This window comes from Peromyscus eremicus, chromosome 13 (genome assembly GCF_949786415.1).
Source record: "Peromyscus eremicus chromosome 13, PerEre_H2_v1, whole genome shotgun sequence".
In the NCBI taxonomy this organism is placed as follows: domain Eukaryota; kingdom Metazoa; phylum Chordata; class Mammalia; order Rodentia; family Cricetidae; genus Peromyscus; species Peromyscus eremicus.
The window spans coordinates 2753550-2780507 of NC_081429.1; the positions used below are offsets into that span (position 1 = coordinate 2753550).

Genomic DNA, 26958 nt, shown 5'->3' on the forward strand with positions numbered 1-26958 from the left:
ATGCTTTCTTCACATCTTAATGTCTTAGCTCTTTCTTAAAAACTTTCCCAAGGTTCTCCATACAGTTATCCATATTTTAAAAACCATAATGCTATCATTTCCTGATGTATATTGCTATGCCCATATGACTTTTTAACCCTAGTGACCATTTATCTTTCATTTTGCTAACTATTGTGCATTGCACGTATTTGTTAAATTAATGAGGGAATGAGTACATTTCTGTAATAACCCTCAGACAACCTAGATCCTCTCTGTTCTTTTCCTATCCCCCTTTTGTTACTGTGAGGATATCTCTTTTGTTTTCTTCCCTGTATTTGGATTAACTTTATCTTCCAATCAGTTCATGTGGCCCTAAAAGTGGACTTTTACCTTTATCTTTGTTTTGTCTCTTCTCTGAGTTAGTAACAGTTTTAGTTTAAAGAAAACTTCGATCATTTGGTAAGGATGTATGAGGGAAATTTGAGGAACAGAAGATATGGTTCAAAATGACATCTTCATCTATTTTGTGGAGAAGTGGTTGCCTAGCAGGATTTGGTAGTTGGCAAGTATAGATTTAACTCCAGGACTGGTGACCAGTGGTAGAGATGAAAAAGTAGTTGTGGTGTGTGTTCATTGTCCAGGTGGTGGCCAGGGCTCAGCCATAGGGTCACATATTCTTAAGCTTTCATCTGGTACCTATTTCATTACAACTTTTAGATTCCAGATTTTTTTAAATCATCTTTTAAAACCCTATTTCCTGTTTTTTGTTCATTTCACAAGCTATATAGTTACCTAATTTCTTATTTTCTACTTCATTGCCCCATTAATAGAAACTTTTTAGTTGAAGTGCTCCAAAGGAGCAATGTAGTGTACCTTTGAGGGTGAAGACCTTGGATATGCAGCACAGGTGGTATAACTACCCAGAAGAGTGTGACACCAGGCCCCAGGAGAAGACCATATTGCCTTTGCCATCTAAGTGCTAAATTTCCAAGGGGACAAAGGAAACCACAGGACTGCTCTTTAGTCATAGTTTCTTTTTTATTTTAGCTCGTGACAACTGAGCTGCTCAAGGCAGGAAGAACTCTGAGCTGAATAGTAGTGGGTGCCTGGATCTGGAGAGAAGAGGCCACCTTGGAACCAGTAATGAACCATCCTGACTATAAGCTGAACCTTCGGCCTCAGGGGACCCCCAGAGGTATTGAACAGAAAATGGAGCTTGCTTGGCAACTGGAGACTTGAAATATAAATGGACTGGGTGTGGAGATGGAGGGAATTCTTTGTATTGAGGGAGACATTCTTTTAATGAACTGTTAAATATTCTCTGGTGTTATTTATCCTAGAATTAGGTATGGTCTTGTTTCAGTTGATTGTTGTACAGTCATTTTATTTCCTCCAGAAATGGGATAGTCTTTCAACATTTCCTATTTTTAAAGGGTTTGTATCTAGAAATAGCAAAGCATACCAGACCCATTATTCAGATTTTGCTTCATGCATAGAGCAGTGCTCACTTAGAACTAAGGTCTTATTTATTTATTTAATAAAGTCTGTTTTATTTCTGCTGTCTTACCCATTCTTTCCTTTTTGTGACTGTTTGAAATCATCACTGGAAAGGTTCATTCTCTTGCTGGCCTTTATAGATAACAGGAGCAACAACAAGAATAGTGAAGGCATAAACCTTCAGTTAAAAGAAATGGAGAGCTGGTTAACTGAGCACAGGGTTGATTGTTGCCTCATGTTTCTAGGTGTGTCCTCCGTGGCTGGCCTGCATGGTGTTGGTGCTTCGCCAGGTGACAAAAAGTCAAAGAAGAAGTCCATGCGAGGGAAGAAAAAGAGCATATTTGAAACCTACATGTCCAAGGAGGATGTTTCGGAAGGCTTGAAGAGGGGAACACTTATCCAGGTGCTTAAACCTACAGGCTGTTTATCCCCTGAATATATGGGATGGCAGCAGTCTTGTGTATTAAACTTTTCCCTGTTCTATGCTGGGTACTTTCATATGTTAAAACACTTTTCCCTGTTCTATGCTGGGTACTTTCACATGGTGCAGAGTTTTTGCTTCTTAAACCTGCAGTATGTGTCAAGGCAGTAAGTACCTTGTAGATTCTTGGAAGCAAACCTCTGAGATGTGAGAAGAGAGAGCCTTTGTAGCTCACGTCAGTATTGCCTAGGAATTTTATTGGGAGAGAGCTATGTGAGCCATGCTGGGGACTGGTGCAGTTGAGCAAATAAATATAAGAAAATGAGCTTTCCAAATGAAATAACCAGTGTGAGCTGCTAAGACAAAAGTGGGAAGTGGGGTTGGACTATACCAAACATTGAATTGTTCAGTGTGCCTGAAGCACATGAATACTGAATGACTGAGAAAAATGGGTAAAGTTGTAAAGGAAACAGTAAACAGTATTTATTGAATGCTTTGTAGTTTTCATAATCACTTCACAGGCTGTTCATTGGTATGGCTGAACAGATGTTCATTGAACATCCGTCTTTGAGCCAGGAATACTTCCTGTTAGGAGAGTGCTACAGGGGAACTTGTGAAACAGTGTGGGATAAGGCAGCTTAGGTTTCCTCGGGCACGACATCCAAGGCAGCCAGTAGGTAACAAGACTGGAGAAGGAAGCCAGGCCAAAGCATGCCTTCTTTGAATTAGGCCTGTTTTATAATTCTTGGATAGGAATTCTGTCATGTGGTACCTGACTCACTTAAAATTACTGAGTGAGGTCTGGGGAGATGCTTACCACACAAGCATGGGGTCCTGAGTTGGATCCCTAGCACTCCTATCAAAGCTGGCAGGAGTGGTGTGTACCTATAGTACAGGAACTAAGGAGGCAGACAGGAGAACTCCTGGGGCTTGCCAGCTACCTGCCAGCTCCAAGTTTATTTAAAGACTGTTCTTGAAAAGCCAGGTGGAGAGTTATCAAGGAAGACACTCAATGTTGACTGAGTCCCATATTTTCTCATTCTGAAAGCTCAAATTCAATTGTTTTGGGCTGAAGATTCATTCAAACAATAGATATCAGTTTCTCTGGATTTATCTCCTTTCCATAATTACCTGTGGTCCATAGCACATATAATTGATGTAGACATTACTAGTTTTTCACAAATCAATTGGTCTTTTTGATTTAGGAATACCATTGGCTTTTTTTCTTCTGGAGGTCTTTGAAAAGTCTCTCTAAGGAGAGGAGAAACCACATTTAGATACTTGTTCCTTCATTAATGTATTTGCTTGCTTTTCATGGTTTGGCATCCATATACTTCACTTTCCCTGCAAGTGTCCTGGTCTCCTTGTTCCTGTGTGAGGTCTTGGTGTGTCTTTCTCATTGCTGTCTCCTGTCACCCCTTCCAGGAATGTGCTACGTTCTGATTATCTTGGACTTGTAGATTTTTCCTCTAAAACCTGTGCTTGCTTGGTGTAGTAGCTTCTGATGATAGTCCCAGTACTTGGGAAGCAGAAGCAGGCAGATTTTTGTGAGTTTGAGGCTAGCCTGATCTATATAGCAAGTTCCATAGTGAGATCTTGTTTCACAAAACAAAATCTAAACCACCACCACCACCACCACCACCACCACCATCGGCAACAACAACCAAACAAACAAAAGTGAAATTGAATGTAGGACTCCACCTAGTCTTTGCCCTTGCTGTTCTGGTTGCTTCCTCCCACTAAAGTGTGGTAATCATGCTTGCCCTGCCAGTCCGTGGTCAGTCTGTACTTATATGTCCCCTCATTTCTCTAAGCTGAGTTGGTTACTACCTTCATGAAGTCAGTTTTGTTGTCTACATGTTGAAACTATTACCTTTGTTTGGCTTTTATGTTTCCCCAAATAGCCTGTTCTTTTCCTTAGTGGTATGGTCATGCATATTCTACAGGTTAGCCTACTGCGGAGGACTTGGCTGAAGCTTAATAAACTTACTTTGAATATATATATATATATTTACTGGCTGAATAAAGATCAAGAGACTACATTTTGAAGAAAAGTGAAGAGAACTTCAGTTGTTAGAACTTGAAAGAAAAATAGCTTAGGATTTTGATTATAGATGTACACCTTTATGAGATAGGGTTAGAACAGTGTTCTGTAATAGTATTAGTTTTTGCTTCCTTTTAATTTTTGCATTTGAAGTGATTTTTTGCTGGCATTAACACAAAACAAAAGATCTGATCAATATAACAGCTCATATTCCCAGGAGTTTGTAAGTGATTCCTCCTGGCCTATGACATCATAAGCCTCCACAGCCAGAGGCCCTCTCACCCTCCACCCCCCCACATATGAGAACAGTTGTTCTCTGCAGATGGGATGAGGAATGGGTTCCAGATATGAGGTCACCATGAGAAATATACAACATTGTAAATAAGATTTTCATAGGCAGAGAAACAGAGTACATCTGCTTTTGGATACAAACTTTCTGTGTAGTTGTCTGGGTAAGGTAAAAAGCTAGACAAGAAGTGATATTTTAATGCCATTGGAGAAAATTAAGCATATCAGATATACTTAGAAATATCTGTCAACTTTTATATTCAGATGTAAATATATCAGGACCTCCTTTTTCCCCATTAAGAGAAAAGTCTTTTATTGATAGTAGGGAGCTTAAAAATTGGTACAGGTATTAGTTAATGCCATGACAAAAATTCGAGATTTCATTGTTTTATAGGAAAGAGGAGACCACAGTGACCAAAGAAACCTCTTTTTTTTTTTTTTTTTTTTTTTTTTTTTTTTTTGGTTTTTCGAGACAGGGTTTCTCTGTGTAGCTTTGTGCCTTTCCTGGGACTCACTTGGTAGTCCAGGCTGGCCTCGAACTCACAGAGATCCTCCTGGCTCTGCCTCCCGAGTGCTGGGATTAAAGGCGTGCACCACCACCGCCCGGCTTCATGTAGTTTTCTTAATAGTTCTCATGTCAGTGTGTTATTACTCTGTGCTTAGGTACAGTATTGGTTGGTTGTTATGGGAGATGCTGTGAGAGATGAGAGCATGATGGCCATGCCTGGAAGGAGGTCCAGAGTAAGGGATAACCAAAGTGATGCGGGCAGGGAGATGGTAGAATGGGTCTTTTAGAATCCAGATGATGCATTGACTAGTGGAAGTCCAGAATGAGCCCCCAGAGCTACTGGAGGCGTGATGTCAGGATTCTTTCTGGAATAGAATATTGGTGAGATGTTGTGTTGGACTACTGAAAAGCCCTATTCTAGGAAGACAGAGGACATGACGGTCTCATTTCTAGGAATTTCACTCTTTGTTAAGATTGAGGTCAAGGGCTAGAGAGTTGGCTCAGTGGTTAGGAGCACCGGCTGCTCTTCCAGAGGACCCAGGTTCAATCCCAGCACCCATAGACTGGCTTCCAACAGTCTGTAATTCCAGACTCAGAGGATCTGCCCTCTTTTGGCTTTTGATGGCACAGCATGCACATGGTACACTGAAATGTAGTCAAAACACCCACATACATAAAGGGGAAAAGATTGAGGTCTGCTTGAGTGTGCATTAAAGACGGGAACAGTAGAGGTGATAGGATGGAAGGAATACTTAAGAAGAGAGGCGGCATTCAGAGTTAGGATCCCAGGGACAAAGGGAGAACTTCAACTCTGCAGACATTAGCTAATTAATGAACTGAAGAACCATTTCTTGACAGCCTAGGTAATGTCAAGCATTGAGGAATGAGCACTAGAAAAGTCACTGGGGAGGTAGGCAAAAATAACTACATTAATGACAGAAATTATAGGCTGGATCGTTGTTTAGAGAGAAAGATGAGAGAGAATAGATAGAAGCCACTGTACATAGTGTGGTTAGGGAAGACTTCTGTGAGATTATCCTGTAGGTGAGACCTGAAGGGCAAGAACGAGACAGCCATTTTCAGCCTTCAAAAAAGATTATATAGATAGAAAGATCAGTGAGCGGAAGAACGGCAAGCCGAAGACTTGATGTTTTTGAGCATCAAGAAAAAAGCAGCCTTTTGAGACATAAGGGAACAAAGGGAGAGTTAGGCAGCAGCGAGGTCATTTAGGGTTTGAGACTGTGTTTGGAACTTGGATTTCATTCAGAGGACAATGGGAAGTCACAAAGGGTATTAAGTAGGAAGAACGCAGCCTGTCTCATGTGTTAAAACTGTCTCTGGCTATTGTGAGATGAGTAGACTTGAATGGAAGCTGGAAGTTCACTTAGAAGGCCTTGAAGTCCACTAGCTAAGAAATATGGAGACATGAGGAGAGAGAGAACAGGGTGGTGACCAGGAGGAGAGAAGTGGATGGCTGTGGACTAGAGCCGACACAACATGCTGAGGATTAGATGTGGATAGGGAGGCAGAGGGGAAAATCCAGGATGATTCCTAAGCACCTGAGTGCATCAGGTGAAGGCCTGATCTTGCTGTTGTTAGTCAAGCTAAGGAAGACAAATTGGAAGTGTGCTGGTTTGGCGGATGTGTAAATGTGTGAGGAGGCTCTGGTGATGACTGTAGCCAACAGGCAGTTGGGAGCCTGGATTCTGGAACCAGACTCTCCAGACTTACCTCCTCAGTGCCCAGTCACCTCATCTGTAACAAATGAAGAAAGTAGTAGTTGTATCATACTTGTGGGAGTTAAATTAGGTCAAAGCTAATTTAATTTAAATTAATTCATTAGCTCTTAAAAGTGCATGGCCCATATTCTACCCATATAAGTAGTATTTGAGATTGTTTTTAATTACTGTCAGAGGAACATCTGTAATTCAGCTGAGGTGGTTGCTGTCCTGTGGAGACAGCTATATGTCTTAGGATTATTTTTCAAGAAAATCTGGAAACATTTTTATGTGTGAAATTCCTTAGTTTTAAGTGTTTCAGGAATACTATAAGCCAGCTAAAATGTATTTGTGATTGCCAAGGTAGACTAATCAGACCATTTGTGTGTTAATTTTCTTCAGTGGCATTCTGGTCCTTGGGTATAGGCAAGGAGAAGACAAATAGTTGGTGTCGCTTGAGAGATAGGCCTTTTTGATTGTGTATGAGAGGAAATGGGGACCCAAGGCCCAAGGTTTTGTGAAGCTAAGGGATAATGTCAGGTAAAGACTACTAGCTAGCTAAGGCGGTTAGTAACCATAGTAGAAGGATAGTGGTTGGTAAATTCTTTGGAGATAGATTTATGGGCTATGGCATGGAGGTCTTAGTGAAACTGGCCTTTTATTTGGAATTCCCATGGTAAGTGAGATGGAATTATGGAAGACTCCAATTGGAAAGAGTGATGATACTGGACTTCTTGTGTTTGAAGTAATCTGATAGTGGGGTACAGTCAGTGGAAATGGTCGCTGGGATGAGTGGAGACAAAGGTGGCTTGAGTGGTTTGCTTATTGATGTGGCTTCTCAATGTTTATAGGGACTGGGATAGGAGGGAAGGCAGTGGCACTTTCGTCAAAATACTAGTGAATTGGTGCTGCGATCAGGAAGGTAGAAGCTGTATCAAGTCTATGGCGTGAACTTCAAAAGGGTTTTCGAGAAAGAATATAGGAACAAACTAATTTTAAATCCATAATGGGAATACAGTCTTCACCATCCTTGAGACATTCTCTTTGACAGCACCCAAAGGAACCAATGACATTAGAGCAGAGCCAGGTTCTGAACAGGTAAGAAGTTGCAGGAGCATTCAGAACAGGGTCGGAAGTACATGATCTTCTTGATCACTGGTCAAGCTCCAGACTTGGAAAAGTTTGAACAAAAGGAAAGATAGAGAATTGGGTGAGTTCTGGAAAGACAGAAATGCAGGCCTCAGCCTCCTTTGGGTGAGACATCCTCTGCTGGATGACTCTTTGAACTGGAAGACTATTTCTTGACAGACTTTACTCTTACCTTCTTCTTTCAGGCTATAGGAACAACTCTGGTCTGCTGAGGACCTGGTTGGAGTTGCCTGTTTCTATGTGTGATCTGTTCTCTCTGGAGTCTGTTCCTGACATCCAGTTCTGAAGTCAGATTTCCAAAGCAGATCTGAAGCTCTATGCTTTAATCTATTGTGAGGTTTGGGATAGAGAATCAAGAATCAAGAGCTTTCTGGTGCTTTTAATATATTTTCTTTTAAGTGGAGCCTAAATGCAGACCTGAATAATGTGTGTCTTTCCCCTGAGCCCAGCCTTGGCTTCTCTCAGTGTCTGCAATTAAAGGTACACTCAAAGTAAGAGGCTAACCCTTCACTGAACTGAGAGGGAGATGATAAAAGAATAGGAATTTAAAAAAAAAAAAAAGGTTAGGAAAGGGTGTCTGAAATCGGAACGTGAAATGCTTACAATCCTGTTTGAGTTCACTGAAGGCTTCCCCCAGACTGCCCGTTATTCCCTGTTGTAGTCTTATCATGGTACATAGTGCCTGTCAAACTAGTTGTCAGGAAATATTTGTTGAGTGTATGAGTATTTAGAGAAATTGTTAATTTTTTTTTCCTGAAGGAAACTTCAGGAAGAAACAATTGCTTTAGAAGTGAATTTGCTTCAGCACTTTTAACAAGGAAGCCTGGGGCAGCTTGTCAGCCATATCTCCTGGCCCCTCCTTCTGTATCTGTAAGCAGAGTTCTGGCAGGATGGGGAAGAGTGACTGTTGGACCTCTTGCCTGCTCTTGCTAACACTACACCTCTGTTGTCCTTCCCTCTGGCTTACCTTGACCTTTTGCTTTTCTGCTAGGACTGTATACCATCTCCTGAGCCTTTCATGGTGTCCTGGCTGAAAGTATGTTGTAGCTGTAACTTCAGAGCATTCCACACATTTTCTTTCTCAAGGGACAAAGCTTAGTTATTATTCAGCACCCTATGTGGTCTGTTTCGGGTTTTGACCATAATCACTATTTGACAAATTGTTAAGGACTGAGTGATCATTTGTGATATTCTAATTGGTGTGTTAAGATGTGTACCATGGCATGGAAATTTGTAATTTAAACACCAGTGAAAGAAATAAATTATTTTCCATTTACTTTTATGCCTTCACCTATCTTGTGAATTATGTGCCTTTGAGTCATTCATTTTAGTGGGAAATGTTATTTAAACACTTTCTCAAGTTATCCTTTGAGTCGTGTTGTTAGGAAAACAGCTTCTTCCTTCCACGTGTCCCAGTGGCCTGCCTGTGAGTGCAGCTGGAATCTAGGGAGGTTATGGTTTCCTGAAAAGACCCACAGCACTGAGCTGCTGTTGAGAACTGCCGCAGCGGCACCCCTGTACATAAACAGAAGTAGACCTTGACTTGAGGCTGGAGTCATAGGAAGTTGAAGGCAGACTGGGGGCCTAGCTGTGGGCGCTAGCATTGCCATGTGCACTGAGAGCTGGTTATGAACCATTTTGAATTCTTAACTCATTCGACTCTGCAGAGGAACCACAGTAAAACATGTGCATCCAGTTCCTTGAGGCCAAGTATCCAGTTAGAAACCAATGTGAAAAATAGCCGCAGAAACGTGCCATTGTGCAAAGGACAGCTAATGTGAGGTTTAATGTGAAGACAGTAGTTGTCATTTCCTGGTCTGCCAAGTGCTGTTCTGTCTTAAGCTTTGCCCATCATAGCAGGGTGTCAGTCTGAGCTTTCAGTGTTTGAACCCGGTGTTTGACACACCAGCCTCAATCAGTTTTCATGCATTTAACCCATTGTTCTCATGTATCTAACTTGTTTTCCGAATCAGATTGTTTAAGAACTTTTTATCAGAGAACAGCATACAGAGGAAAATCAACTATCCAGCGAGTTAGATTTTTCACAGATTTTTGTTTTGTTTTGTTTTAAAGGGTGTATTAAGAATTAATCCAAAGAAGTTTCATGAAGCCTTCATTCCTTCTCCGGTAAGTTTTTAACTTTATAATAAACTTAATGTCATATTGAATATTTTAGATGTGCTCTGAACTTGAAATCATATACTTTAACTAAAAAGCAGAACAGTAAAACAAAATTGAGAATAGGCAAAGATTTGCCTCAAATTTAAATAAATAAAATTTGCCTTTGGTTCACTACCCCTTCTGCCAGTCTTAAAATTGAATGCCAAATGAGAGGGATGGTATTTATTCTGAGGCTGCAGAAAGCAGCTGGGCCCAGGCAGACTACCACCAGTTCATGTAATTAGATGCTCTTGGTTTATAGCTTAAAAGGATTTATAGGTTTTTCCACTGATTTAAGTTAATCATTCCTAAACAAATATGCTATCTACTTTCGTTCTACTGCATGACCTAAACTGAGCATTTGTCCAAAAATAGTGTGTAATGCTTTTTTGTCAGCTTCTCACTTTACCTTCATACAGGTGACAGGCCTTTGGACGGGGCTCTTTACTTTCTGGTTTTAGGCTGTTTCTTCTCTCTAGTTTAAGTAGGTTCACACTGAGAAGTAGTTAGCAGCAGGTCTGTGCAGAAGGAGCCTTGATTGTGCAAAGCTGGGTGAGCACTGTTCTTGAGTTCCTGGCCTAACTTTTCCAGGATGTTGTAATGGATAACTGTAACTTTTTATTTACAGTGGAAGAGACCATAGGGGTGGACTTATAGGAGAGAAATACGACACAAATGTTTCAGTTAACATGTTTTGTTTGCTAAATGGCCAGTTTAATAATACTACCATGTTCTTATAGGTGATTCTATTATTAGTATTGTTATTATTACTACAGTGACCTTGCCATCTGTTCTTAAGTTCTAACACCATCAGTTCCTTTTCTCTTTCCCACCAGAAACCAAGGACTCATATTTACTTCCAAGTTCAAGGCTTGCTATTACATTAGGGAAAAGGCATCTCTGACACTTCACATTCTTTTCTCTGAATCATAGTCTCTTCCTTGGACAAACATACTTATATTCTGACTTGTACTTGGAAAGTGACAACCCTAAGGTGGTAGTTCATCTCGGGCACGGTTCTGTTGTGAAGTAGAGTGTGGTTACATGGGTACTAGATTCTAGAGTTTGCTCATAAAATGAGCATGTACAAGAAGGTACTATGTTGAGTCAAGACTAGCCATCTCTCAATAGGTTCTGTAGAAGCAACGTTTCTCACATTAGAAAGGATGTTTTTTGTTGTTGTTGTTGTTGTAGCATTTCAGTTGGAAGAGTTTGATTAAATCAGCATTCCTTGTGTATGAAAAACAGTGATTTTTAAGCATGAAAATTTCACTTAATGGAGTAAGGAATTCATTCCATAAGGTATCTATGAAATGAGCAGAGTTCAGACCTCTCGTCTACTCTGTGTATGGATGTTCACTCTCACTGGCTGGAATGATAAGGAGGACTGTAGCATTTTGAAAAATTTATTGCTAGCTTTTATTTTTTGTAAGTGCACAGTCTTGAGTTCCTCTAAATTTAAATCTTCTCGAAGGGACAGAACCCCTCTAAGGGACAGAAGAGACACATGTTTCAAATATATAAAAAGTTTTGAATCTTTTTCCAGGGGCTGGAGAGATGGCTCAGGAGTAAAGAGCCTGTGTTCTTCTTGCAGAGGACCCTGAGTTCAGTTCCTGGTGACCACATCACAACCACCTGTAATTCCAGCGTCAGGGAATCTTAGGCTTTGTGAACACTATGGTTAGGTGCACATAGTAGTACCACACCCTATACTTAATTTAAAAATAATAAATATAAATCTATAAATCAAACTAATAATCAATTAAGCAAAAATGTATTTCATGGGTCAAAGAGATTGCTCACAACTAAGAGCACTTGCTGCTCTTCCAGAGGACAACCGTTTGGATCCCAGCACCCATGCCAGGTACCTTACAAGCCCCTGTAACTCTAGCTCCAAGGGATCTGACTTTTTTTCCTGGCCTTGGTGAATACCTATATGCACATGCATATGCACCTTCACGTGTACATAAGTAAAAATAATCTTAAAAGTATATTTTATGAAAAATATGCCTCTATGTACCCATGTTTGTTTGTGTGTAGAATTCATATTCCTTGGAGCTTCAGGCTGACTGAAATACAGTGTTCACCTGCATTCTGCCCCCTTTCTTTCTCAAGCCTGAGTCCTTGTCTCCTCTTGGTTCCTTTACATTCCAGTAAGGCTCTTGCATGTGCATCTACATCTATGGCTATCTTATCCTATAGGTCTGGGCACTATACTCATGTTTTTTTTTTTTTTATTAGCAATACTGTCCCTTGACTTGCATAAAGTGTGGGAGTGCCATCTAGGTGCTTGGGCCAATTTCAGGGGGCTCATTCCTTTGGCTTTAGAATTCCTTGTCAGATGAGAAAGGCTGAGGAGCATGGTGATGTTCCTACAAATTAAATTCATATTCTTTGCTTTGCAAGTGTTGTGTCTGTATGCCTCAGTTTGGTTTGTTAAAGAAAAGCTGGGAAGCAAAAGCAAAATGTGTAGTGATGTTTCAGAGGTTCTCAGTTGTTTTCCTACTTGAAAGTGTTTTCCTGTCATGTTCTATTTAGAAAGATTCAGAGAGATGAAGTATTAGGACTGTTTTTTTTTTCTTATGCCTCATTTGTTCTTTTATCTAGAATCTAATGGAGTAGTTACATTCTTTCAGAAAATTAAAAGCTACCAAATTTACCTCTTTGGAAGATTGGCTGTAAAAGCTGTTCATCAAAGCCCAATTGTAGGTGAATATAAATAGTTTTGGATATTGGAGTTAATACTGCATTCTTGTTTTGGGGCTCTTTTGGTCAGTTTTGGTTTTCAGAGGTGTTGTAGAAAGAAATTGACAAGGACAGTAGTAAATTTCAGTAGTGTGGATTTCTGGCTAAGTGTAGTTCATGTCCATATCAAGAACAAACTTCTAAGAACTCCAAAATCCTACAAGTAGACTAGAGAATGGGATGTTGGGACTTGAATGTAAGTTAGAAGAGGGTATGAGAAGAGTCTCTGACCTGACCATAGGAAATAGAAAGATTTCCTTATTTGTAATATGAAGAGTTGATTAAATATCACCTGTTTATCACAACTTCAGAATTCTAAGGCCTTTGGAGAGAAAAAAAGATTTGATTAAATTAGTTAGGTTTATTCTTACTCTAAAAATGATTACTTAGTGTTATTTGCCATGTGAAAACATCCACCTAAGCTAGTGGGCTAAGACTTTATCATCAGGTATAAAAGCATATTTTGTGTTGAGGGAACTTGACTCAGAGTCATTATAATTTCTATAGGAAGCAGATTTTTGTTTTCTTATGGCAGATCCCAAATGTATGGAATGAGTCACATATGTCTACCTGCCAGTATCTTGAAATTCTTGGCAAAAGTAAAATACAAAGTGAAAATAAAACCAAATACCTTTTAAGAAAACTAAGATAAATGATAGTATTACAATATCTTTTTATCCTATTTGAGTTGAGATAAAAAAGAAAAATGGAGCAGCTTTTTGTTGTTGTTTTTGTCCTGGATTATATTGGTCCAAGAAGCTCTGTAATTTGTATGTGCCTTGTCGTGGGAGATACCTTTATCCAGCTGTGGAATTTATTTCTGGACCAAAAGGATCTATTCCACCAACAGAGGATACTCTGACCATTATGACATTCTTAGATTGTCCATCCTCATTGTCTTTTTTGAGTTAGATTTTTCCACATTCCTTTTTTTTTTTTTTTTAACTGGGTGTTCATCATTCAGTTACTGCCTCTGTCCTCGTCTCCCTTTTCTCTCCTTTTTTAGATATTCTTTCTGATCTTCTTTTTAATGGATAAGACAAGTCTTCTAGCAGCCAAGTGAAGAGCTGAGTTGTGTGGATAGTATTGAGCAGTTTCTAAGTCAAGTATCTTTAAAATAATAGACTTAGCTGTAGACAGAGTCTTCTGAGTGAATCAAAGACTGAATAGTGATGGAATAGCCAGAGGTGGTCTCAGGTTCTACTCATTCCCTCTTTTCTTGGTTCTTTGAGACCGGATTACCACAGTACGACCAGTCTTTAATTTCTGAGCCACCAAAGGATGATTATAGCTGTTTGTTGAGGAGACATTTCATTGCTGATGTTTTGATACATGAGAATGGGTTAAGGTGACCTCTGAACAGCTCTCTTCATTGGAGGGAGGTTCATAAGATTATGGTGCTTTAAATACATTGCAGAAGGCAATAATTAGTGGTGATGGGTCACACTTGAGTTGTTCACATTCTGTTTACCAGTCATCTGTTTCTCTGAGAATCTCATCACAAGGTCAAACTGCTGTAATTCTTTGTGACTAACATGGTAGCTGTTCCATAGGGACTAGTGTGGGGTGGGGTCAGGTTTGGCAGAATGTAGGCCACAGCTGCCAGCCATCACTAGATTGGAAATTGAACAGAATATCTGTTTTAAAATATCTCAAATTTGTTTGCAACTAGGAACTATAAAACATGCTGAGTGGCTAAAATCTCCCTCTCTTTCTCTCTCTCCTTTCCCTTGACGTGGGGTTGGTGATTTTGGAGTGACAGTTTTAACTAACTAGAATTTTATAGTACTCAGTTATTTGAATGTTAAATCTTATCAGTATAGAGTGTCTCTATTACAAAAAAGTGACTCTCTGGACACTTTTGCTGTCAGCTCCTGTAAACAAAGCCAACATTTAACTTCTCTTTTATTCTCTGGAAAGGAACACATAAGTATGACCTGGAAGAGTAAAGAAGAGTATATGTTTGTTGATGAGACAATTTTCTCTAGTCCTCTGACCTCCCAAAGCTTGTTTTTCCTTAGCTGTTTCTTGCATTGAAGTGATTTTGCAGAGCAATCTGGCTTATTGAGAAGACTTTGGCACCTATTAGGCTTTGAAGTAGGTGGCTGGGGGCCGGGGTGGTTCACTGGGCACCATACCACTTACAGTGGGGATTTCTGGCAGATTATCCTACAGAGGGGATTTTCTGGCTTAAGGTGTCGGTGATTCATGTGCATGGTCTAGAGCAGTGTTCTCACCCTTCCTAATGCTGCGACCCTTTAACACAGTTCCTCAGATTGTGGTGACCCTAACCATAAAGTTATTTTGTTGTTACTTCATAGCCGTAATTTTGCTACTGTTATGAATTATAATGTGAATATCTGATATGTAGGCTATCTGATATGTGACCCCCATGGGGATATCGACCCACAAGTTGAGAACCACTGATCTAGAGCTTACTATGCTCCAAAGTCAGGAGCGAGGAGATTTGAAGATGCTTTATGAATCTTAAATTCTTAATTTTTTTTTAGTATTTCATATATGAGTATTGTATTTAAATTATTTCCCCTCCCTCTCATCCAGCTTCTCCTGAGTCACCTCACTACTCATCAAATTCATACTCATATGTTTATGTGTATATATGTGCATGAATATACTCACATTTATGTACATATAAATATATAAAAACAATCTGCTGAGTCAATTTGGTGTTGCTTATATGTGCGTATATGTTTAGCATGTTGGGTAACCTATTAGGAGGTTCATCGGAGAGGAAGACTGATTCTCCTTTTCTCAGAAGTCATTAATTGCCTTTAGCTTTTCATCTAGGGGTGGGGTCTTGTGAGATTTCCCTCATCCACTTGGGCATGTCAACTGGGGTCATCATTGTGCAAGTTTTATTTATGTAACTGCATTGTTGAGATTTTATTGTGCAGCTTCCTTATCATAATATAGAAGATACTATCATGCAGTAGACATCTTGGTCCTTTGACCTTTACAGTCTTTCTGTTCCCTCTTCTGCCATGTTTCTTGAGCCTTAGGTGTGGGGCTTGTGCTCTAGATGTATCTTTTGAGGCTGGACCCCACCTCCCCAAGTCAGTTGTTCTCTGCCTTTTTACCAATTGTGAATTTCTGCAATGGTCTCTGTCTGCTGCAAAAAGAAACTTCTATGATGAGAGATGAGAGCTGCACTTACATGTGAATAGAAGGAGAAATATTTAGAATGCAGTTAGAAAATATACTGGTTTAGCAATATAGCAGTAGTAGGCTCTCCTCTAGGGTCTATGGCTGGATTTACAGTGTCAAGAATAAATTCCTTTCTATTGAGTGGGTTTTAAGTTCAATTAGATGGCTGTTGATTAACCCCAAGTTATGAGTACCACTTTCACACCTTTGGGGTTATCTTGCAGTTCTGGTCAGTGTTGTGGTTCATAGGCATTACAGTTGGGTTGGAGTATCAATTTTGCTTTTATCCCTAGCACCTTCTAGTAGTATGCAAGCTAGTTCTCAGGAAGGAAGCTTCCAGGTCAGATCCACAGCTCTCTTCCTCCAAGTCCTGTGTCCAAAGTATGTGGTGTCTTCAGCAATAGGGATTGAGCTTCAGTTCTGGGAGGCAACTTAGGACAACAGCAGTGGCATATGTTATTTCGAGAGTCTTTTGGACCCCTTGACCACCTTGAAAGGAGGGTTCCTGTGCCTGGCACAGGGGCTTTTAAAGGCCTTGTGGAATCATGTTATTTTTATGTTTAATTAAAATTACATAGAGGTATAAGTGTTTACGTATATACCTGTTAAATTAATCTCAAGCTCTTGCTCTTTCCTTCTCTCTCTCTTTCTGTGGGGGTTTTTCTTTTTCCAATCTAAAGCTAAAAAGGATAACATCATCTTTCTTGTTTTAGTAATCAAAGTCTACGGTCTTTTTTTTTTTTTTTTTTTTTGGTTTTTCGAGACAGGGTTTCTCTGTGTAGCTTTGCACCTTTCCTGGAACTCACTCTGTAGACCAGGCTGGCCTCGAATTCACAGAGATTTACCTGCCTCTGCCTCCCGAGTGCTGGGATTAAAGGTGTGCACCACCACACCCGGCAAAGTCTACAGTCTTTTTTTTTCTTCTTTTTTCTTTTGAGACTGGGTTTCTCTGTGTAACAGCCCTAACTGTCCTGGAACTCACTTTGTAGACCAGGCTGGCTTCAAACTCACAGAGATCTGCCTGCCCCTGTCTCCCAAGTGCTGGGATTAAAGGTGTGTGCCACCACACCTGGCCCATCTTTGTTTGTTTTCTTTACATGCTTTTCTTTGTTTTTGTCTGCCTTTAGTAGGTCTCTGCTAGTCTGTTCTCAGGTTTGCATTGCCATTGCTTTTTATCAGAAGAGACTTAGTTCTCTTTAGATTTGTTTGAGGCTATGGAGTAGTGGTCTTATTAAGTAAGTAGACAGGTTTAGAGTCTAAACATTTTGAAAGAAATCAGCTGTGACTCCAGGTCTTAGTAAGTTGACTGTTCCTTTATTTCTCCTTCCAATTTAGGATGGTGATCGGGACATTTTTATTGATGGAGTTGTTGCTCGTAATAGAGCTCTAAATGGGGACCTTGTGGTTGTAAAACTGCTTCCTGAAGACCAGTGGAAGGTGAGTTTAAATTTCCTTTTAGGCATTTTGTGTGTGTGTGTGTGTGTGTGTGTGTGTGTGTGTGTGTGTGTGTGTGTGTGGTGGGCTACAGGCCCCTTGGGCCCCAAGGTAAAACTGAGTGTTGCTTCTGAATCATACTACTGAATGGGATTTGAAGCATCTGGTTCCCTCTCCAGTCCATATACCTTGCCAGATCCTTGCATGGATTTCCGATAGTCTTTTGGATAAGAAAAATGCTTATAGGGTCTTAAGCTTGAAATCATTCATTACTTTCCTACACCATATGCTGCGAGAGCTGGGACAAGAAATCCACAGAAATGATGGTATTCTTTATCGGTTTCTGCTGCCTTTACCGAAACACACTGCAATACATATTTAGTGCTGAGATGAAAGGCATGTACCAATAGGCCTGCATCTAGAGGTCTGATTTTGTAAATTCCCATGCTGCTAGAGCTAGTTGAGCAAGAAAGAGTTTGGCAAAATAGGTAGCATCCCTGAAGTCAGTACAGTTTAGACTTCATGGACAAAACTACTGTTTTTCTTTTACAGTTAGTATGTAAAAGTAGAAGAAATCAAACCAGAAATCATTCTGGCTATTGTTTGAACATTGGACTGTAGTGGGGACAAGTCTCGTGTTACAGATAGCTAGTATGGAGAGAAGTTGGCATGTGAAAGTAGAGCAGATAGGAACTGGAGGCAGGTTTGAGGAACAGGACAAGGAAAAGAGAGGAGCTACAGACACATGTGAAGTTTTGTGTTTAAGCAAAGTGAGTGTGATGTCATTAGCTGAAATGAGGAAGAGCATGTTTTGCTGTAAAGTCAGTAGTTTTGCTTGATCTTATTAATATTTTCCTTTTGGATATATTATTGAAAAACACTTCAGTACCCTAGATGGTCTCACTTACTAGTTAACCCCACTAAACATTTAAAGAAGAAATAGTCCTTGTCTTATACAAGCAGTGACCCTTTTCCCTTCATTCTATGAGGCCACCATTATGAAATAGCAGAGTGGGAAACAACAAAAGAGATCTACAGATGAGTACCTCTTATAAACACAGCTGAGCAAGCATCTAACAAAGTATCAGCAAAGAAACTCTAGGAGCATGTACATAAGAATAGAACGTGAGCATGTGGCACTTATCCTAGATTGCAAAGCTGACTCAGTGTTTAAAAGCAGTCACTGTAGCTCATCATTTCAAACTAAATTTGACACCGTATTTCAATCAAGTATCAGTCAGTAGACATAGAAAACACATTTGACAAAATTCCACAACTATTTGTGATAAAATTTGCAGCAAACCAGGAATAGTGGTCACGTCATGACCCGAGAACATGTAGAAGATGTTAGAACAGTATCATTCTTACTGGTAAAAGGCTGTGCCCTCAAAATTGAGGAAGAAGTAGGAAAGCCTTGTAGTTATGTAGGGCAGAGTCTCACTGTGTAGTCCAGACTAGCACTGAACTCAGGACCCTCCTGCCCTAGTCTCCTGAGTACTAGAACAGTGAGTACTGGGATGTAGGCATCTGCCACCAAGCCTGCCTTTCCTACATTGTTTTGGAGATTCAAGTCAGTACAAAAAGGAACTAGGAAATAAATATTTTATTATCTTACTATGTGATTTTCTATGTAGAAAGTCCTAATGAGTCTATTGAAAAAGGTACTAGAAGAAGTGAGTTATCAAGGTTGAAGGATAGAAGGTTTATATAAAAAATCATTTGTACTTCTACTTACTGGCAATGAAAAGCAGGAAATTAAAAAATTTCTAAAAATGCCGTTTACAATTAGGATAAAAATATGACATTATTAGGGAGAAACTTGACCAAAAATATAAGCAGTGTATACTAAAACTATAAAGCATTAGTGAGAGAAGAACTCAGTAAATGGTTAGAAATATCATGTTTATGAACTAAAAGAGTCAATATTGTTAAGATTCCAGTTCTACTCAAATGCTTTGGAATATAAGGAGCAGCTGAGCCCAAAGAGGGCAGAACCAGAGACATTTGATGCAAGGGCCTACCTAGTGTAGGCTGAAATATGCCTTGTGTTCTTTCACTGTGGGGCGGCCTTGTGTAAAAACAAGGCAGCAATAAAACTCTGAAAACCAAGTAGGCTCTTCATGTTCTCAGCTGCTGCTTCTCTCTGAATCTTCACCAGTCCATACTGTGGAGGGAAATATTCCAGGGATTGGATGAGCTGAGGCATCTTACAAGTTACAAGAAAAAGAATCCCTGAACCTTGAGTGCTGGGTGCTAGCTTCATTCATTGAATTAGCATGCACCTCTGACCTACAAGGGCCCAAGAACTCTGGAGTCCCTGTAGCTTTTGCCTGGATGGCGGGATAGGTATCTTGGCAAGAGGCAAAGCAGCCACTGTCCTTTGTGGAACTGAGCAACTTTAGAAGTTAGAGGCAGCTGGGTAGGGGACTATAAAGTCTCAGCAGCTCACTTAGCATTCAGGAGTCTGGAGAGGAGATGGCTCTCAGCAGATAGGCTTTCAAAGCTGAGAACAGTTATCTCTTGTCCTTGAGAAAGATGGATGTGAGAATGCCAGGCCTTAGCCTAGGCTGGTCTTTAGCTTGCAAATTATTTGTCTCAGGATTTTGATAAATAAAAATTCTTATTCAGTAGGGTCTCCTCAGTAGTGCTCCAAATTGTGCGTTTCTAACATGCTCCCAGAGCTTGTTGATTTTTTTGTTTGGGGAGCCATTCCTTGAGTAAAAAGCTTAGTGGAGCAGGAGGGAAAGTGAAAGAAGCAGATGGGGTCATTGGTCCTTGGACCTGAGCTCTGTTTAGTAGGAAGATAGTTGAGAAGTGTGATATCAACAGTCGTGGCTGGGTTACTTGAGTCCCAGGCTAGATCTTTTGCCCTCTGTCTATTGGTAGCACCCTAATGAACAGAGATTGACAGGGACAGTCATAGGCTTTACTGGCAAGGAGCCTCCCCTTCTTGGAATTGTTGACTAGGGCTGGTATAGGGCCATATGGCTGCCACTGATGAAGAGCTGTTTTGATGTGCACATGCGCTTCTTTAGCTTTTAGAAGATTTGAGATTTGGAGGTCACCCTGGTTGCTTATTCTTGTGTCTGTGGAGCTCCCAAGCATCTTCACAGACTGCTGACAAAGGCTTTGGCTCTTTTCAAATCAGCTCTATTAGGTATATCTCTTAGGCCTTTTAGCTAGAGTATTTCACAGCTTCTCAGTTTGAAGGGCTTGGAAGTCTATTTGCTCTGACCTACCTGTGACAGTTGTTGGTGACAGATTCAAACTAGAGAGAGGATAATATTCATATTGTCATCAGAAATCCCAGACATGTATAATATAATACAGGTACCTTAAAACATGCTGGCCAGTGGTCTTATGTTTGTTAGTATAAAAACATGTTGTTATCAAAGGCATCTCTAGTCAGTGGTGTAAGCCAATGTGAATTAATTGGATTATTTGTTTTTGCTTCTTTATGCTTGTTGTGTTCACTCTCTTGGGTATGCAAACTGTAGTGCCTTTAGGGTTTTAAAGAAAAACAACAGTTCTTTTAGTTATAGTAGTAAATAGTCAATTTATTTCACAGCATGCATTTTGGCAAAATAGATAGCTATAAAAGTATCAAGCTGTGAGGCAATAATAAAAATAATTTACTCTTATATAACAATTTTAATTTCAGAATTCTTTTACATTTTTAGTGTTTGTATATAATAGACATCTACTGAAGGATGTTTGAGGGACAAATGATCATTTCTTTACTTTGCCAGCTGGGAACAAAGATACTGTGAGAGTGTGTGGTTTGAACAGTTTTGAGCAGAGCCAGGGCTAGAATCAGGCTCTCTTGACTTTTGTTTAATGCTCTTTTCCCTCGGGTATTCAAAGGGGTGGTAGTGGTGGGAACCATGCCCAAGCATTGATCCTGTTTCTTCTTGGAGCTGTACTGGATAACCAGTGGCTTCTCTCATTTGTCCTGCCCTGGGCTAGATCCTGGAGATATAAACAGAATAGGTCCCAGGTTTGCCCTTAGGGAGCTCGTGGGCTGTTTGGAAGGGGATGGAAATAATTATGGTAAGGTTTACAGCATGGAAAGAAATACACATCATTATATAAGCAGCAAGCACTCTGAGACAGTTGGGGAAGGTGGCATAAAGGTTACATTAGAATTCAGGTTTGAGGGATGAGAGCTTTTGTTTGGTTTATTCCAGGATGAGAATGATTTGTCAGGAGAGGGTTATGGAAATATTAGGTTTCAGAGAAAAACATGTGGGGTGAACTGTTGTCTAAATGCTGAAGTCTCTCTGCTGACTCTCCTAGACCTGAGGAAGAACTGGGGGTTCTACCTCTTCTCAAGACTCTACCCTCTAAAGAAGACCAACACCCCTGAAAGCTCATACAGTCCCCAGATACTGCTTTGATTAGAAGTGTCTGTTTGCTAGGGCCAGGAGATGAGTTAATTGGTAACATGCTTGTTACACAAACCTGAAGACCTGAGTTTGGATCCTCAGGACTCACAAAAAAGCCAGGTGCAGCAGTGCACATCTGTAACCCCAATGCCATGGAGTGGTGGTGTGGTGTGGTATAGTGACAACAGAGACACAGATATCAGGAGCTCGATGGCCAGCCTGTCTAGCTGAAATGTCAAGCTCCAGCTTCAGCTAGAGAATGTCTCAAAAAGTAAGGTGGGGAGGTAGGTGTGGTGGTGCACATGTTTAATCTTAGCTCTTGGGAGGCAGAGGCAGGCAGATCTTTGTGAGTTCCAGGCCAGCCTAGTCTACAGAGTGAGTTCCAAGAACAGTCAGGGCTGCGCAGAGAAACATTGTCTCAAAAAACCAAAACAACAACAAAATCATAATAAGGCAGAAAGGGCTAGAGGAAGACAACTGACATTGACTGTTGTCTTCCACATGGGTACCCACTAGCAGCTGCACCCACATAGGTACAGAACACACACACACACACACACACACACACACACACACACACACACACCCCACATGCACAAAAAGATGAAGGATAAGACTGTATAATAGTTTTGAAGAATGAATATTTTAAGCCAGAAAAGGATGCGAAGAGATGGAAGAACCAAGACAAAAATTAAGATAGCAAACAAATATTTTCAGTGCACACGTGTGCGCACGTGTAAGAGTGATGGAGTATATGTGAAGGTCAGTAGACAGCCTCGGGTGTCGGTTCATGCCTTTCTACCTGGTTGAGGCAGGGTCTCTTCACTGCTTTGTAAGCTTGGCTGGCTGGCTGGCTAGCTTGTAGAGATTCTCTTGATGGACTTCCATCTTTCCATAGAAACTCCATGGAATTATAGATGCTCGCACTACTGAGACCGAATTTTAAATTTTGTTTACTTTAGTAATATGACTTCTGGGGACTCGAACTCAGATTTTCAGGTTTGCATGGTAAGCACTTTTACCCACTGAGTCATCTGTCCATCTTTTAAATTGTAATAACTTTATCCTGTCATTTTCCTTCTACTGTACTCCAGTGTAGTATACTACAAAGAAACACATAGAAGCTTTGTGGCTAACTGATGACTGTGAATTTTTTTTATGCTTGCTGTAGTAATAGGTACTTTATTCAGTATCTCATTATTCTTTAATGTGATGTTATCTCTAGCTCAGATTTTTGAATGAGAAAAATGGGGCTTAAACATCTTAATATAATTAATGTTACTATAATTAAGGAGTAACAGTTGGATTCAGAGTTATGTTTCCTGATTTTATCATCTCATTGATATTTGTTAATCCAGGAATATCAATGAAGGAGTTATTTGATCTGTATATGAATATTGTCTGGTATCATAGAATTAGCATGAGTTTAGCAAATAACAGTATTTTTAGGCATTAGATAACACCTTAAGTTGCCACTAAGATTAATGAAGATGGCTTTGTCAGTTAGAATGTCTGAAGCCCAGTGTTAGTGTCAGAAAATAGTTTAGGAAACATGACTTAGAACTCCAGTGGCTGCGTGTGAGGCCTAGGAAGTGTGGCAGCTTCCCTGGGTGTTGTGGAGGCAGGTGCCTGACAAGAGAGCTGACTGATGGAAGCCTAAACCGAGAGCTGTAGTGCACGGGTCAGAGCAGGGTCAAAGGGTGACAGACCTAGGTGCTATCCTGGCTCAGTGGCAGCAGATTTCAAAGGGCAAACAGGCAATTGTCATGTAGGAATTAGTAGCTTCTACTAGGGATTTCCAGAGATGTGGCTCTCACTACAGAGTCTAGTGGTAGTCACTGGACTTGGGAGATGTGGCTCTCACTACAGAGTCTAGTGGTAGTCACTGGACTTGGGAGATGTGGCTCTCACTACAGAGTCTAGTGGTAGTCACTGGACTTGGGAGATGTGGCTCTCACTACAGAGTCTAGTGGTAGTCACTGGACTTGGGAGATGTGGCTCTCACTACAGAGTCTAGTGGTAGTCACTGGACTTGGAGCCACAGGGAGTCGTCACACACATGGAGTCACATGCAGAGAGCATGGTCCGAAGCAGAAGTAGAACTCTGAGAGGCAGAATTCTGGGCTTTTTGGTTACAGCAAAAGAGGTTTGGGGGCACAAGATTCAGCTGTGTCTTGGCTCTGAGAGATGGGTTGAAAAGGAAGCCCTTCCATGGGCTTGATTGGGAACTAAGGTGAGATGTAGCCATAGTAATCAGCTCAGAGAAAACTAGAGTAAAGGAGGCCGACAAGACCATATTAAAATTAGACTCTATTAGAACAGTGTGAAACAGAAGTTGACTAGTGAATGAGAGAGAGAGATTTCAAGTGAAGTTTTTAATCACTGGGACTTAGCCTTTGTATACTTTTAACTGAATGCTAAAAAGTCTGAGAAGACAGGCTGGGGTCTACTTGATACATGGATACCTACTGGAAACCTTATGCTAGGGACCCATTCACTTAGTTATTATGAATCATCTCATATATGTTGATCCCTTACATTGGTGTGAGAGGAAATCAGTTAGGTCCTGTGCTAGTTGGGTCTAGATGTCTCTCAAGACATGATTGGGTCACCCAGGTTACAGTGCAGTGAAGTGTATGTTCCAGATAGCTGTGGACAGTTATGGACATTCTCCAGCACGCCTATTGTGTGCTTACTAAGCAAGCTTGCTTTTGTGCAGGGATAGTGATGCTTAAGCTGTGAGAGCTCAGATGATTTTTTTTTTTAAAGAAAAGATTGGCTCAGAAGGAAGTAGCGTGAGTTTGAAAGAATAAAGGCAGTGCTGATAGGAGTGCTGCTCTCGTTCTAATTAAACAAATACAAAAATCAAAGTGTACATCTAATCCCTAATTTTCAGTGGCTGTTCCAAACCTTCTTAGGGTCACAAGACATTGGCCTGCTACAGTAAATTGTTTCCTTTGACAATCAGCGTTTACTCCAAGAGATTGTTTGAAAGTTTTGTCTTCTAAGTTCTTCTTTAAATATGCACCCATCATGCTAGATTATATTTAATCCAATCTCTTACATAACCACTATCGTTTTGGATTGTTGTCAATTCCAATGGAATTAGAAGTTCTCAGAACTGTTTGCTTTCTTGGCCTGCATGGCAGTCCCAGAAAGGACTTGGAAGGTACTTAATGATGGAGGGAAGGTCTGGGAACCTCCACCCAGAGTTGTACAGTGGGTAAGGTGTATCTACTACCATGATCAGGTTTTCCTGAGATTCTTATGTACACAAACCTATTTTTAACAGTCATCTTTTCTCCCTCAGTGTTGCCAACTCTGGGCTCAAATACTTCAAGTTCTTGCCTGTTTTAAACATGTCTTCAGATCTCTGTAATTCAGGTTGAAATGTCTGAAATAAAGACTGTATCATTTAAGGGTAGAGTAGCTTATTTGTGCTGGGAAACTCCCAATTAATATTTTAGGATTTTATGTTAAAAATTAATATCATTCCTCTTTAATTCCATGGAGATGGTTTGATGAAATCCATATTCATTGCAGTGAATGAGTTAATGTAGACAAGATACAGCAAAATGGCATGTAAGTGCTCCAGAAGTATCAGTATTCCTAGAAATGAAAACTATAAAGCTATACTTTGGCCAGGATCACATAACTCAAATGTACTGTTTCTAGCTCTTTAGTTTGCTACTGATAACATTTGTGCACAGAAGATATAAAATATTGGTGCTTTTGAATATCTGAATACTAACTAGTCTATGTGATAGTTTATACTGTGGGATAGTGTGGTTTATATCTTACACATGCTCCTTGTCCAGCAAGATCCTCCAGTATTTTTGCTTTGTCTTATCTTTACTTCAGAGTCTAGGCTGGAACTATTGCCATATAATCCTCTTGCCATGTATTTCTATGGCAGAAGGAAACCAATATTTAAAATGCCTGGTCCAGAAATAGTGCAGAATGAGTACCTGCCTCTAAGCAACCAGAAGAGGACCAAGAGCTAGAGTCCTCCCAAGTGTGTGTTATCAGAGGTAGCAGGATCTATTTACCAAATGGCATTTGTGGCTGTCATACTAGATTAATTATACTCATTATATGTTGCATGCTGAGTAGCCATTTGAAAAATATATGCCAGTGCTTGTGGGATGAGCTTCTACATCACTTACTGCAAACTCATCCTAATTAATGAAAACAGAATTCAGAAGTAGCTGAAAATGATCCAGATGGTCTTCAAGGTCACCCTTGGTTATGTAATCTTGCTTTAAAGTACATTCTGTGATGCAAAGTAATTTTGTTTTTTTTTTTTTTTAGTTAAGTTAATGGTGCAATGGTATAGTTTTTGTAAGTGGGAGGCTAAAGATGTTATATTTTAAAGAAATATACTGGGATTTATTTGGCAATATTTGTAAAGCATAAGAGTTTATCACTAGGGGTAGTATTATGATATTGCTGCCTGCTACTATAATTATTGTTCAGATTCTCACTTTTTTTATTTTAAAAAGCCAGTAAGTTTACTGTATTCCATAACCAGTAATAATTTAGGACATATTTGTTACTATCTTATGAATTTAGGTAATATATATCAAGCAGAAAGACTTTGTACAAAGACTTTCTCAAAGCTATTGAGAAAATGATGATAGAATTGGAGAGCCACATATATTATAGTGCTTTGAATCTTAAAATAGAAGAGGAAAGGCTGATAGATAAAAAAGTGGGGGATGGTCTCAAATCATGAAATGTTTTGCTGTATAAGAAAGTTCTGATATTAACGTATAAGCACTGGAAAGCCATAGAAGACTTTTCTGGAGAGGTTTTAGTCATATTTGCCTATTAAAATATTCTGGTTGGTAGGGTGGATGACCTAAGGAGAAGGAAAAAAAGTGGGAGATTGACAGGAAAATTTGTTCAGAGAGCTTTAGGGAGAGATGATAAGCTCCACTGGCATTGAGGAGTTGAAGGAGGAGATGAATTTAGGCTTGTGTAAACCTGGTGATTGGATGTAGTAAGTGAGGTAGAAGGCAGAAGCTAGGATGAGACCTATACTTTGTGCTTAGGTAATTGAGGGCACAGCAGCATCATTTGCTGTGGTGGCATCTAGAAAAGGGAGCAGGCTCAGAGGCTGGGGTAGGAAGGGTTCATTTGGCGTGAGGTTGACATGCACAGGAACATGTAAGGTTGTAAAGTTAGAGGGAGGGTTTCTCTTAGGATTTAGAGCTAAAGTGTGAGATCTTGACTAGAGGTAGATGTTTGGTTGACCTCAGTAGCACTTAATTAAATGGGGATTTTATGGAGAGATCAAAGAAGGATGGAACCTAAGGAGTACTGAAGCATGTTATATCTACAGAGGAAGAGCATCCAGTGCAGGAGAGTGGAAGGTGGGCCTAGAGACACATAGATAGAACACACCAGGAGAGAATGTGGTGTTGGCAGAAGTTTCTCTCCTGCCTGCCTGTTCTCAAATACCC

At 40.1% G+C, this 26958-nt stretch overlaps 1 protein-coding gene across 5 annotated transcripts in view; it reads left to right on the forward strand.

Moving 5' to 3' along the window:
• Positions 1 to 26958, forward strand: part of Dis3l2 (DIS3 like 3'-5' exoribonuclease 2) — a 322978-nt gene that overhangs the window by 35455 nt on the left and 260565 nt on the right. For all 5 annotated transcript variants that reach the window (XM_059278396.1, XM_059278391.1, XM_059278395.1 and 2 more), the window contains exons 2-5: positions 1027 to 1174; positions 1722 to 1879; positions 9678 to 9731; positions 17010 to 17111. In XM_059278396.1, the coding sequence (XP_059134379.1) occupies positions 1123 to 1174; positions 1722 to 1879; positions 9678 to 9731; positions 17010 to 17111 (366 nt within the window). In that variant the 5' untranslated portion in view covers positions 1027 to 1122. The remainder of the gene's footprint in view (positions 1 to 1026; positions 1175 to 1721; positions 1880 to 9677; positions 9732 to 17009; positions 17112 to 26958) is intronic.